The sequence below is a fragment of the Oenanthe melanoleuca genome, chromosome 4 (assembly GCF_029582105.1).
Source record: "Oenanthe melanoleuca isolate GR-GAL-2019-014 chromosome 4, OMel1.0, whole genome shotgun sequence".
Lineage (NCBI taxonomy): Eukaryota > Metazoa > Chordata > Aves > Passeriformes > Muscicapidae > Oenanthe > Oenanthe melanoleuca.
In genome coordinates, this window is record NC_079337.1 from 21,355,857 (window position 1) to 21,370,859 (window position 15,003).

The window sequence follows — 15,003 nt, forward strand, 5'->3', positions numbered from 1 at the left end:
CTTCCCCTCAAAGTGCTAATATTTCTCACAGATCATCCTTGCCTTCCAGGTATACTACTCTGTCTTTTTCCAGGTGAAAATAATTTGCTCATTAGATCCATCTGGATCAGGTATGCTTCTTCATGTGCATCCATGGTATACTTCATGCTGATACTTTACACACACTTCACTGACATATTACTTATGATACATTAAAAGGCATACTGATTTACAGATGTTTTATTTTTCTACTATCCCAAACTCTCCAGCATACTGACTTTCTTTTCCTGCTTTTCCTTCCAGTAACAACACATGTATGTTGTAGCACGTTGGAAAAAACTTCATGCTGGGGATTTGTTTGGTAACTTTGAATTCTCTTGTTGTTCTCTCTCCACTACAAAACCTAACCTTTTAAAAGTGTTCAAAAGATAACAGTCTGTCTTTAAACAGCAAGTTAAAATTGCTCACTCAGCCAAAAAGTACACACTTACTAAAGTGACAGCCAGACATGAAAATGCCAGTATCACCAGTGGTTTACAAGTAACTTTTCTGCCTCTGCAGAACTTCTGTAGAATCTTTCACTTGATTTTTTTTATTTATTTTTATTTTTTTTTGTTAATTTTTTGGGGGGTGTGCACAAACAGCATTACAACATGCCATAATTAAGGCATTAAGAAATATTGAATGCAGGAATGAAAGTTTAGACACAACACAAGGCCAGATCATACCATAAGGTAATTTCTGGCACCCTCTTATTCTGTTGCTATTGAGAATTTCTCCTAGTAATGGGCACTCTGGAACCCAAGGGTAAATCTGTACTTACACAACTTTCTCAGCATTTCTTGATCAGCACAGATGATCTCTTGAGGCCCTGAAGTCACTGATAACTAGCACAATCAAATTAACATTTATGTTCTTGCATAAGCTTTCTCTCCAGGAGCAGTAGTCTTAGAAGAATCACCAATGCACTGGTATTTCTTGTAATGAGTATTAATAATAATAGTAAAGTATCTTTATGCCTTTTAATAAAATAAATGAAAGCAGAAATGTTTGAGAAAGCTATGAAGACAGTGAACAGTAGCTCAGAAGTTGCCAAAAACCATATAAAAATTCCTTCCCTTTGCCAATGCTCTACACTGTAATGAATATGGAAGGAATTAATAACAATAATGGAGAAGGACAATAATGGAAAAAGGAAGACACAAGCCTCTCAAATATCAAGGCAGTTTCTGAGTCTCTGAATCACCTCCTGAAACCTCTCTCTCTGTTTCCATTAACTACAGAGGGAAGCCCTGACAGGAACCTCTTAATTGAAAAACCTCACTTTGGCACCCAAAGCTCTGTGTGTGTGGCCTGGGGCTGTGACAGGACCTGCAGCCACATGGTGCAAGAGTAACACAGGCAGCCTGCATGAGGCAACAGCCAGGAACCAAAGGGATACAGAAAACTCCCTTTGGTGCCAGCAGCACAAAGCCCCAAGAGGTTCCCATGGTGGGTCAGCACTGTGAGACAGCCTATGCAGAGGCTCCATGGCAGCATTATTAACAGCAGGTATGCTGAACATGGGCTTGTTTGGGTAATTTATCTTCAGCCAGCTCTGTCAAACCTTCTATTGCACTGAGATCATTGTCTCCCTACTGCTCTTTGAGGACACAGGTGATCCCAGATCTGATCCCATGGCTGCTCTTCAGCAGGGACTGAAGGAGCCCTTGGATAAAGCTGGCAAACAGGTCTACTCCTGAAGTGCTATGAAGAAGCTCAAGAAACTACATCTGCTTTAATGGGTGTGAGAACTATCAATCTGGGCTAGAAAATGAGCATACCTAGCCTCTTGCAGCTTTAAAAAAATGTATTTTTCTTAAACAATACTGCATTTAAAAATGACCCATTTCAGGTCAGTGAGAGCTGGAACCTCTCAGGAATTTATTCAGGGTGACATTGTTGGCTGACAACCAGAGGAACACAGAGAATGCATAATAGACAGGAAGGTGCTTCCCAATATCAGAGAAACTCTTTTTCCAAGGATTGACAGTAACCAAACCTCCAGATGACCTGTAAAAATCAATCAGGTTCTGCACCAGTGCACGATCAGTCAGCTAAAGCAACTGCCCTGACAACACCTATGGATGGGAAGACTTTCCTGTTTCTCCTGAAGTCAGTCAAACTGTGCTCTCAGTTAAACTAATTTGCTGCAAACCAAGGAAGCCAAAAAATAGCCATGTTTTGGACTCATTCTATATAAGAGTGGGTTTTTACCTTGAAGAGGGAAGTAAGCACCCAGAGACTATCCAGATAAAGATGTATGAGCAATGCAGCATGAGAAACTATGCATGATGTACTTTAAATGCCAAGAGCCAGCACAATCGTCACATAAAATAATACGTCAAAACTTCTAATGAGAGAAAAGGAAGCAGATAATCTCAGTGGAGATCCATTACAAAGCTGCTAAAGGTCAGCCTCTGAATTTACAACAAGTTATATATTAAGGAGTGGCACAGGGGTGTCGATGTTGCATCAGTGCTGATTTCCTGAGCTCACTGAGCAGGTATTGCTGGCACTGCCCATCAACTCCAGCTGTGGCCACAGATAACCAGCACCTCTCAGCACACAGTGTACAGCTTTCCATCAAAATAGGCTTCCCACCAGGTATAAGACATGCCTGCCATGGTGGAGCATCCTGGAACAAGGGAAATTACCCTCTCTTTGGAAATGGAGAAAATAGGGACGTTCTTCTCTTTACCACCCAAACTCTGTGGTTTCAGATTCAAGCTTTTAAACACTGTAAATCATTGCTTTCCATGTAACATTTGCCTTCAAAACAAAGTTTCATATAATTCACCCATGGCCTTCATTGCACAGAACTGTTTCCATGCCTAAGAAAAAACACTTTCTACCACCTTCTTTGTACAGACTTGTGATCGCTCAGCCTTCGGCCCAAAGCAGCCAAACAGGAGAGTAAACACATCTCTCCACCAACAGCAAGAAAATGAACACATTCCTTACATCACCCTGCACTTCTTAGGCTGCTAGCAGAACCCCTACATCATTAATTTTTACAAAAGTAGCTACTGATAGTTCTGCTTGCACGGTTTTGCAGAATAACATATTAATTCTTCCACAAGTTAGCAGGCATGTTGAGAAATCTGAGGTGTACAAACCGCACTGTCTACCAGTGAATTGTTTCCTTCCCTTGCATACAGCTCATGGCAAAAAAGCTTTTGGATTATAAATTTTATAACACAAAATGATGCCTGAAGAAGCTTTCTTTTTCAAGTTTAAAAAGAAGTACTGCTTGCTTCCTCTGCAAACAAGCATCCAGAGTAAATATATCCCTTCACAAGAGAAACTGATCTCTTTGCAAGGGAGCAACTTTCAAGAATATAATTGAGAAAGAATTATTTTACTTTGTTCACAGAGGAACACAATTTTATCATTAGGGGACTAGGAGAAAATAAACAATTCTGCTCATTTCAAGATATAGGAGGACAGGTTTATTAGAAAACATTATTTTTAGAAACATGATTCTTTTTTCCAGTTCATTAGAGGTTTCTGGGAATGCAATAAATGAATAAGTTCGGAGAAGCTGCAAAGACTTGCACTCAGTGGAGCCTTTATACAGTGACCAGTGGCTCTTACTTCTGTAGTGACCTTTTTTTTTTTTGCTATTTGTATTTAATTTTCTACATTTCAGTGGTCAAGGATTAAAAAATCGAAAATATGCTTTATCCACTCATGATCTGTAAAAGTTTAACTGGCTAGACAGTTTGCACATACAAACTCCAATAACTTTATTGGAAAGAAGCAAGGAACAGATAATTAATTATAAGGAATACTGGGCTCTAAACATTTCACCCAGAGCATTTCTTAATATACTTCTCTTAGTTAATAGAGCTGTTTTAAGTTTTGCTTCCCCTGTAACATTTACTTAATAACTTGCAGTCAAAATACAGAAATATCCTAAGGCATATTAAACTACACAGTTATGTTCAGAGGCATACATCTGCCTGTAACAAATTTAATTAGGTTTGTATTATATAATAAGTGGAATGGGTTTGAACTAATAAAAAGAGGAAGAAAATGAGCATGAACTGATAAATAAAGGAATGAAAAGACACTAACATATTTGAGTAAACAGTAGTACAGTCTACTGTACATTAACAGGAATTAAATTCTTACCTTTGTTATTGTATACATCTAGATAGTTTGGTGCTGAAAAAATTGTGATTAGCGAAGGGAAGCCTGTTGTTTGGCTTTTCCTGTACATACGATACCTAAGAGGAAAGAGAAGATACCAATTACTACCTAGTGTTGAATGTATATTTGTCACTGATGACATACAGGGCAAAAAAAGCCAAGTACATCAGTGCTCTGGCTGTTAACAAACACCAAGACTGAAAAACATGCACATGAGCTATTTAAAAGCCACAGGAAAGAAGTATTTCCTGCAGACTTTCTCATGATAACCATTTGACAAGACCAGCGACCCATGCTTGGAAGGTGTGTCTCTGTCTGAAACACAGTGAGCCAGAGGTGGGTTTTGTTGAGACTTTGCTCAGCACCCAGGACATTCCCTCTGTGGTGCCTTGGTCATGGGGGACATGCACTTCCTTTCTGGGGGCAGGACCCTTCCCTCCTGCTGCCTCCTCTCTCCAGGCATGGAAGCAATGGCAAGGCCAGGGAACATGGAAAGTGTGAGAAGGGAAACAGGGCATCTGATACTTTCAGAGCTGTGTCTCATCTTATCCACTCTATTAGCCAGTTCATTCATGTCTTCATGTTTTCATTACCTAACCTTACTGCCTCATGAAAAATAAAAGGCTTATTGGACCAACAAATAATCAATCAAGCAATAAATGTGCAAGTAACTGGCAAACAGTACTTAGACACAAGTTCACCAAACACTGCTCTTTAGCCCTTGGCTACAAGAAACCTAAGAATTTACCAAACATCCACAAAAATTGCACTGAAACTGATGTAGTTTCAATGCAATCTCTTCCACAAAATTTTATTTTTCATCCTTTATTGAAAAGAAATACAAGAAAAATGAAATTTCATTACCCTCGTGTATTTCATGCTAGACACTTCCAGCATAGTAAAAGCTTGCTTTTAATTGAATTACCATTTTGAAGTCATGACAATTCAAACATTCAGAATAGCTTTTTATATGCATTTTGAATATTGACCTTATTCCTACAATGCTGCTAATTTATCTTTTATTGCCATTCAAGTTGGGTAAACTTTCTACCTCCAAATAAACACAATTTATGTATGATATGCAAAGCTATTTATTCAGATTCCAATCCTTTATTAATATCTCTCAAGTATGGTAAATTTCAAATAAGAGGAATTTTTAAAGTAATTTTTTTAAGCAGCACAAAAATTTCTACCTTTATAATGACAATAGTTTCATGGGAAACCATCAACACCACTTGATGCTTGACCTGAACTGTTTATGCATGCAATGCCTTAGACTTCTTGAATTCATTACTGATACTCCTGCAGAAAAAAAATTATCTGCCTACTGAGTTCCACAATTTTTTAAAAATGAAGTATAAAATCAGTAGGTCCAAAAGTTTCAGGTGGCTGAGAAAGTCCTAAAAGATGGCAGTTCTGGCCTTTGTGAACCAAATCACTTCTCTGGCATCATGGCAATCAGTGTACATTTGCAAACCTTTTTTTGAAATCAATTTGTTTTTCTTTCCATGTCTGGAATCATCTGGCATAAAAAAATTTTTGGTCATTTTATATCACTTAAAATCACTAAGGCTAAGTAAGTGGTATAGATAATGATTCATTAAGTCTTGTAACTCACTAATGATAATGTAAAAGACATTGCAATGCCAGTGTGTATATTTGTAGCATTAGTAAAAAGTGAGAGCTGTTGCAACTTATATTTTCCAGTTCACTCTCACTCATCTGCTCCTCCTTTCTGTGCTCTGTTTGGGAATGGTAGCCCATCATACACAATTATTATTATTGCCCCCTCTCCACACACACTTACCCAGCGTCCTGGGCTTCATGAGCTCGGAGTATGGATAACAAGTTATTGTGCTGTAGGAATTCACATACAGCAGGGTAACTGTTAAAAAAAAATAATAGCACCTGTTATGGCATTATCAGAAGCAGCACACAGAGCTCTAGCTTTCAAAAAATGTATCATAAAACATGCATCATTCATGCAATCAGCACCTGCTCTGCAGGCAGATTTCAGTAGAGACAACACTACCAGCAGTGTATTTTTTAATCCCACCCCATAACAGTTTGGAAAGGAATGCTAGAAACTGCAATTCATTACAAAACAACAATCAGCCTATGGGTTGTCAGAAAAAAAGGTACTTTCTTTTATTATTCTAAGATTTACTGTATTCCAAAAAAGCAAAATCTAATACAACAGTTGCATGTGAGACAACAAGCTTGTTCACCCACTGACTACTGCCTGCAGTGGCTGCTTGTGGACACCAGAAAATAAGGTGGTTAAGTGGAATGAGAGGGAAAGAGACAGAAAAAAGAAAGGCAAATCTATGTTCACACTAGGGATGTTTATCTTCCTGAACTTTATCTTCTCGATAAACAAATTATCTTTCCCCTTGGCAATTTAAAATCCTGTGATTTCTGAAACCCCAAAAACATGCTCACTGAATACATCTGTGCTAAACATACTGAGCGAGATAAAAAATTAAAAAATCTCAACTATACATTATATGAAAAACTGCTGTCCCAGGCACAATTTCATGGACCACCTTAAGAGTCCCACTTGCAAACAGTTAACAGCCCCATCAGCTTCTGATTTCATGCATGAAAAAGATGAAAACTTACACAGCCCATTCCCCCAGTCTAATGTATCATCTTCTTTAGTTTATCCAAGAGAAATTATACTACTTGCTTACACACCTTCCTGGGTGTTTGGAAGCTGAAATGTCATTTGCAGCTAGAAGCTACAAACCCAGTAGAATGCTATATTGCTGTTTCTAGACTTGAGCAACCTAGCACATATTCTCAGATGCAGGTCTGGTATTTGGAATTGTCCAAAAAGATTTCCATTATAAAACAATTTCAATTCCCAAATTACGTGGGGTATTGTTTTGGCAACTGCAATGATCTCAAATGCTGACAGGCTGCCATTCAAACCACAGGCAAATGAGAACTGATTTGCATACATTTCTTTTCATAATTAATTGTGACTAAATGTAGACTTATGGTACATTTTGTTTAGAAATTTTTACATTAACTTCTGAAAACTGGGGTCTATCACAAAAATCCGATAGACAGTTGATTATGTTCATTATCAGTGCAGCTGCTCAAAATGTCTAGGCTATCACTTTTTTTCCTCCATAGTATTCTTTTCATCCAGTGTTAAGTACTGCTTTTAAAGAAAATACAATGAAGTGGTAAAAAATGCTCCTAAATAGATATGATAGGTTCTTCTTTCCATTTCAAGTACAAAAGTGGTGGGTTTTTTTATTGCTTAATTATCTTGTTCTTCATAAATCTGTGGAAAATAAGACTTCTGCTAGAGAATTTGGCTGATTCTACAGCACCCACACCTACAAAGGCAGAGATGCCACATAGTACTCCATGCAAATTTACAAAGAAAGAATCTGCCTGCCTTTTCTTACAAGTGAATAGCATGAGTCCTTCAATGTGCCAGCTGCCCTATAACCCAGAGCACCACAACCCATGAGCAGTCTATCTAGATATTTTATTCCGAAAAAAGCAAAGTAACTTGCAGGCATTTTTCTTGAGCTTCTTGTTGAAGCAGGGGCTGGGGAGGAGCAAACTTTACATCACTTGCTATTACATCTGCTATCCAGCATTTCCTTAGTATCTGCTTGCTTTAGATCAAACAATATTCCTCAACACAAAAATACATGTCCTAAAAAGCACGTAAAAATAAAAAGTCCTTCAAAGAGCCAATCAAACAGACATTATGGCAAAAGCTACCAGAAACAAACTTTTATAGAAATGACTTCAGCTTGGAACTCTTTTTTCTAATTTCTTTAATTGTAATGACTGACTTGCAATCAAATTCCTTACTGGTTTTTCAGAGCGCTACCCTTCCAGAAACACTCTCCTCCTTGCCCTGCTTTGCAGAACCCAGACTGTAATTCAGATGAGCCAGAAATAAAGCAGTTGGCCAAGAGGGAAAACAAACAAACAGAAATCCCCCACGCAACAGGCTTTTCCAGAGCGACCCAGCCTCCTGCCTTCATGTGTCATGCTGAATCATGGAGGAGCGGTGATTCACAGAGAAAACAAAACACCCCTCTGCTAAGCTAGAGACATGTTATTCCCCATGGAGTATGTGACTGTGATATTCCCTGCTTGGGCATCTTCTTCCATTAACATGCCTCATTAACATAGTTTACTAGTTCTGAAGTCTCTTTTGCATGATTGCTGATTACTTCTGGGCAGTTTTAAAAGAGAAGCAATACTTTGCTAACATAAACCAAAATGGCAAATGTTTTCAAATTGTTTTTACACCAATAACTGGAAAAAATAGATGAAATTAACATAATTTTTTCACACCCCTCATCATGCCATTAAAAGAGAGGCATTTCTTTCAAAAGAGAACATTCAAATTCAGCCCAAAAGCTTCTGTAACATTACATGCACATATAAAATAGGTTTCCTTCAAAATCCATTGGCCTCGCACTTGAGTCTCCAAAGGCAAATGCTTTTGTTCCTGTGCTGTCCTAAGCAGCTCACAGAACATCCCTTTCCACCAGCTTTTGTTTGCTCCTAGCTGTGCTGTCTGCAGAGCTGCACTGGAAAGTGGAACAGGGAACTGCATTAGAACAAATAAACACATCTTTTTTTGCAGAGTCATTCTTTTAAAACTGGATGCTTTCCCAGGGCTGATGGAGCACACAAGCAATTCTACCAGTACATCTGGGCAGACAATGTGGGGGCAGCAAAAAGCTTCAGGCCTGGGAGAAAGAAGAGTAGAAAAAAGGGCAAAAGAATCTGTTTAAAATGCTATTACCAAAAAAAAAAAAAGAAAATAAAAAAAAATCATGCAACTGTGCCTCCCACCCTGAGCTGAAACACACTACAGTCTTCTAAAGCTTTCAGCAGACTTTTCTTTAATCTTTGCATATTGACAAATTTAGCTTGCACGTTAAGTGCACTACTGAAATCATGTGCTTGTAGGGCCAAAATTGTTACTCTACCCCAGAATATCTGTAAGATTGAACCATTTCACTGCTATCCAAGGCTGGCACATGTTTCTTGAACACCTCCAGGGAGAGTGACTCCACCACCTCCCTGGGCAGTCATTTCAATGCCTGATCACCTCATCATGAAGAAGTTCTTCCTGGTGTCCAACCTGTTTCTTATAAAAATGCCTGAGAGTTACTGTACCACTAACTTATGAAAGAAGTGCAAATGGTCATTGGCAAGATCAGTACAAATTGCTTAGTGCAAATAAATATTTACCAGAAAAATTCAAGGCGAGAACTAGAGAATCATGTAAACAGGAAAACTTCTTTACTGGCTGGGTCGGCTGAAAAACTGTGTGCCTGTGGGTCTAATATAGGTCTATCTATATGGGACAAATTAATTCCCTCTTGTATATAATAGACTCTGAACACAACATTATTTTAGGTATGGATGAAAGAAAAAAAAGCATAACTCATAATAAAAGAACAATTTAAATAACCAGTGCTCCATTAATTATTTCTACTTTTTCATTTTCATTGCATCAAACATGACAAAAGAGTACAAAGAACATAAAATTTTAAACTTCAGATAGGGAAAATTAAATCACATCCCTGTTACTTTCTGTTCTCTTTAAAGTACAGAAACTTTAATATATTTTAATTAATTTCTTATATTCCACAGTTTAGCTTTCACTTTGGCATTGTGCTATTTTGACAATCCACAGTACAAAATGCTGCTAGATGCAAAAGGTGTGCATTACTTGTTGACTCTGAAAATCAGGCTGACTATTTTTTACATCTCTAAATCACATTATGCCTATGGTTGCAAGATCTGACATTTTACAACTAGTCACAGCAGTTTCAAGAACTCATATAAAAGAATGTTTCTTGAAGAAATACTGGACCAGTTTGAAATTCAGCAGGCTGTATGAGAGTGATCATGCAAGAAATGCAATGAGAAGCTTGTCAGACTACTGTAAGCTACTTTCTCATAGAAATGGCCCAACATTTCACAAATGGGTTTTGGCTGAATGCAGAGGATTTCATGCACTTCTGAGATGGAAGGTCCAGTTAACATGGTGCATGCACAGTGAGAAAGCCACATTTCTGTTATTTTCCTCACAGCATTTTTGTATTAGGAAATAACTTTAAGTCACAGCAAAGTAACTTGCAACATGTCATTATAATGAACATCTTGGATAAATAAAAGCTATTTATTACAGATATTTCCTGTAATTGATTAGGAGATCTTAATCATCTAGAAATCCTTTCACTGATTCACAGGCATGACTGAAATCTTCCTGACCTTCAATCCTTATTGCTATCTTTTCAGTCCTTCCTTTACAAGCCAAGCTATCTGTTTAGTGAAATTTGCTCCTTTATTCAGGAAGTAACTAAAAAAGGCAAGGAAAATTAGACATTCCACACTGATGGATACCTTTTCTACCAGCTATTATCATTAGGCAAGCAATTAGTCATCTTCCAGGGCAACTAGGTACTTCTTTTAAAAGGAATGCTTGCCTTTATATAATCTCAGATAACATGACTCCAAGCCAGCCTTCTGGCTGAATCATTAAGCAGTTATAGGACCCTCACACATGACCTGATAATTAGCTGTCTTCTGAATATTTCCTCTTCTCCTGAAACATACACTTTTCTGAATATGCATCAGTACACAGAACTAGGTCTGATACATTTTCTGGAGGAAACTGATATATATATATATATCTCTGTATATTAAGAAAATTTTATGGCAACGGTATGGAGCAGCTCTCTGAAAAAAACCCCAACCTAAAATCTAGAAGTTTTTCCAGTATATAAGCAGCTTTGTACGTGATCACAAGCCATGTCTGCCAGGCTGTTCATGAGGAGAAATCACTGTTATACCCCATGTGTGCAGTGCCTGGGAGTCCCAGGTACACTCCAGCATTGGCTGCTGCTGAGAGGATGAGCAATGATTTTACCCCTCAGTCACAGCCCATTTCTGCACTGATTATCTGTTTGCAGCAGTTTGCCATCCCTTTCATGATGAGCCCAAACACATCTACTGATCACCTCCCAGATCTCATGGACCCCAGCGTGGCTGGAATTCCCCACCAGAGGCAGGTGCCAGCAGCCCAGGCTGCAGAGCAAACTGCTCTGCTCTTAGCTGGCCCCAGGCTGCAGCAACTAGGGCTCCAAGAAGGGAGCAGGAAATCTCACTTCTGAACATCCAACCACCTGCTACCTTCCTCACAACTTTACCAACAAGGAGGTTGATTCCAGTGGCTCTGTCACCTGGTTGCTGATAGAAGCCATTGATTTACTTTTGGTATGTTACTGAACAGCTACAGTCAGTGTTCAAGGTGAGATTTTCTAAGGCAACTGAAAGAGCTGGATTCCTCCCTTCTGCAGAGTTTACTGAGAAAACTTTAGATTTGTGTGTAACTAGCATGGGCTGAAGCATAACTGCTTCACATCAAAAAGTTCAACAACCTCTTAACATTTCAATAACATCTTCACATTTCTCCTGAACAAAAATCGATTTTTTAATTGATATTTCCTTGAATACATTGTTCATTTTGCCACTGAACCTTCTCCCCTGCTCGTTTTGCCACTCTGGTGTCCTTATATGCTGTTCTTAACCACCATAATAAAAAAAAAAAAAAAAAAAAAAAAAAAAAAAAAAAAAAAAAAAAAAAAAAGAAAAAGCAAAAAGCTCAAATTCCTTAAAATCCTCACTCTGTCAGAGGAAGGTACATATATGTTTCTGCAAGAATGTTGCAGGCACTTGTCTGCATTTTAGATATTACTAATCCCCATTTAACAAATGTTCTTCAAATGCTGAATTTCTTAAGAAGAATTATTCCCAAACAAAAAAAAAAGTTTGGTCAAACTGGAAGGAAAAAAAGTACCTCTGTGGGGGAAATCACAATTTTTATTTAGCCTGCAGAACAACAGGCAATCAGTTTTCCAATGCTGGCATCTTTCATTGGAAATGAAGTTTTTATTTTCAAACTGGAAATGTAGTTATGTACCTCTCTTTAAAAGTGACACATTCATTCTCTAACTTACAAGAACAGAAATAAGCAAAATACACAGGCTTCAGTGAATAAAATTAAGTGATTTAGAGATGCCCCAATGTGGCATAACAAAAGAGATTCAAAAAAAACAAGCATGAATTTTTCTGAAAACAGGGCTAGTCTGCAGAAAAAAAGGCCTAATGACCTAAGCAGTGCCACAAAGTTCAAGCACACATTTATACTGCAAAAGCAGAACCAGTTCACCAACAGAAGTCCATTCAAAGTAGTAATAATCACCTGTAGAAATACGAGCAGCCCCTGACTGTGTTGTGAGTAAAGTGTTCCTGAGTCTTCTCATTCCCAAAGTCCTCCAATGGGTCTGACCACAGGATGTCACACATAGGTCCATATGCAGGTGGTTCCTTGAATCGATCTAACTAAGAAAAATAGGAGACAAAGAAATACTAACTTCTTTCAACTATGTATCACAGGAGACAAAGAAATACTAACTTCTTTCAACTATGTATCCCAGAAACATTGAAGCAAAATTACTATTTTTCAATCCATGAGCAGGTGAACAAGAGACTCACAGCAATCTGCTCTTCAGCTTTAAAGCAATGGAGCTGGAGTAACAGTAAAACACTCCTTGCAAACATTGTCAGGGGATAGAGGGAACAGATATAACTGAAAATTAAGAGATACAATGGATTCTCATTCCACATGAATTTTTGCTTTTTTTTTTTTCTTGCCCTTTCTACTGGTTTTTGCAAGAATGCCAGTGGACAACAGAGAATACAGTATTTCTGTATTTCATGATTTTTCAAACCTTAGAGCATTCAATTTATGCAAGTGGGGCACCTCAAGAACCTACAGTAGTTATTTTAAAGCAAGTTCCCATTTAGATTTATGCACATTTTCACAAAAAAATTGTATCTAAATATAAAGACAGTATCTCTGCATTACAGCATCTTGGCATGACATTCCTGTTGTTCCCATAACCTCAACCCTAATCGAGAAGCTAAAAACTTCTCTTTCTGGTCTTACTATGGTATTTAAAACTTCAAATTACATAGAATCATACCACAAATCAGATGAAGTATAGCAAAATAATAAAATAATAAAAACCAATATTCTCCTGCAAGAACTCTTTTATAAATAAAATATAAAAACACCATATGTTATCTAAAGAATTCTTTCATATAAGAATTGTCCTGTTAAGATGATGTATGAAAAAGGCTTGCAGTCTGAAATATTCTCTGTTTTGACCAGAAAGATCAAGCAATGATTCAGCAGCAAGTAGATACCTTCTCCCCTCAAAAATTTCAAGAGAGCAAATTGGTTTTGTAAGTTTTCAACACTCAGAAAGTTTCAATAAGAGACCACTACAATTTTATCTTTGTGTTTGCATCTTGACATATTCACAGCATATCTACACTTCTTATTTCAGCCCTCTCCAATTAATGCTTATGTAATTACAATTCATTTAAAATAAACAAAAATTCATAAATATGCAAACGCAATTTCTGCTGATTGCTAAAGATAAATAAACCTGCTGGGTTGGGCAGGGGGAAGGGAAGGTGTTAATGAACCTAATCTAGAATCTGAGAGATAAACAACTTTACTCTGCCATTATGCTGTTGCAGAACCAGCTAATTTTTATGCAGAGTATTTTTGTTTACTGCAATAGTGAACCTTTATCTCAGAAACAAAATTTTGCATTCAGTAATTTTTTAAAGTGAAGTTAATATCTTAAGCTAATTGCTTTTAAACCAAAACATGTAATTACTGGCTCAACTTGGGTTTTTTTAAAAGTATATTAATTTCTTAGTAGACTACAAATTAACCTCAGAATATAAATTACCATTTACTAACTTGAAAGCTCAGAAATATATATCCACATTTGCAAGTCTCAAATAGCAAAAAAGGTTTTTTTTTCTGGGAACACTAAGAATGAATGGTTTAAATATCTCTTCTTAGAAATATCAACTGAGATCTCCTCTACAAAACATGTGAATTAAAAAAATTACATCCTTGATAACATGCAATAACACTGGATTATGTGAATAAGCTGTTTGACATTGTTCCCTGAAATTCCATGAGATTTCTGAGAAACTTCTCATAACATAACAGTATGACAAGCATGAACTTATTAAGCCTCAATTAGGCAATCTGCTGGGTACTCAAATGCTGAACTATTAAAAATACGGTGGGACCTTATTGAGAACAAAGCTTTTGACTTCTTAAAAAAAATACCAACTATATTCATTGCAATCATATGAGCTTTTTTTGTTATATCTTTGTATATTGTGAGGTTCTTCTAGAGCTCTTTTGTATCTTCTCCAAGAAAGCACAGAACACTTAACAAGGCCTAAGGAGTCATCAGATGGTGCTTACATTGTGCTCATAGGTAATACCTCAAAGACTTACTTTTCTGATGTCATCTAAGGTGTTGATCTCTGGAGACAAGCCACCGTGTACACACAAGAATTGTTGGTTCATCAGAGCAGCCAAGGGAAGGCAGTCGAAGGCATCCATGCAGGCATCATATACACGTTCTGAATATTTGATTTTACCTTTAAAAAATTAAGATGGTAATAGAAAGCACCATCAATATTTAAGAGGAAAAATGAATATGTTTAATATCTCAAACTTTTTCTCTCACTCTTGTATCTGGTATTGAGCACTATACCCAAACTTTTGCTTCACATGAAACTATCTTCAGGAATTCACTGCTGGAAAAATTCTTCCTGTTCTGAGATGAAATTAATAACATTTTATCATATATTTTTCTAAAATACTGTAAATAAACAACTGAATATACCATTATAGTCTACCATTTCTAATCAGTATGAAATCTGTAGAGC

At 37.2% G+C, this 15,003-nt stretch overlaps 1 protein-coding gene across 1 annotated transcript in view; it reads right to left on the minus strand.

Annotated features, from left to right (window-relative positions):
- PPP3CA (protein phosphatase 3 catalytic subunit alpha) overlaps positions 1-15,003 on the minus strand; it is a 170,755-nt gene that overhangs the window by 25,958 nt on the left and 129,794 nt on the right. Inside the window, exons 5-8 of the mRNA XM_056489642.1 lie at positions 14,567-14,712; positions 12,437-12,576; positions 5,981-6,058; positions 4,156-4,250 (exon numbers count right to left, since the gene is read on the minus strand). Coding sequence (XP_056345617.1) covers positions 4,156-4,250; positions 5,981-6,058; positions 12,437-12,576; positions 14,567-14,712 — 459 coding nt within the window. The remainder of the gene's footprint in view (positions 1-4,155; positions 4,251-5,980; positions 6,059-12,436; positions 12,577-14,566; positions 14,713-15,003) is intronic.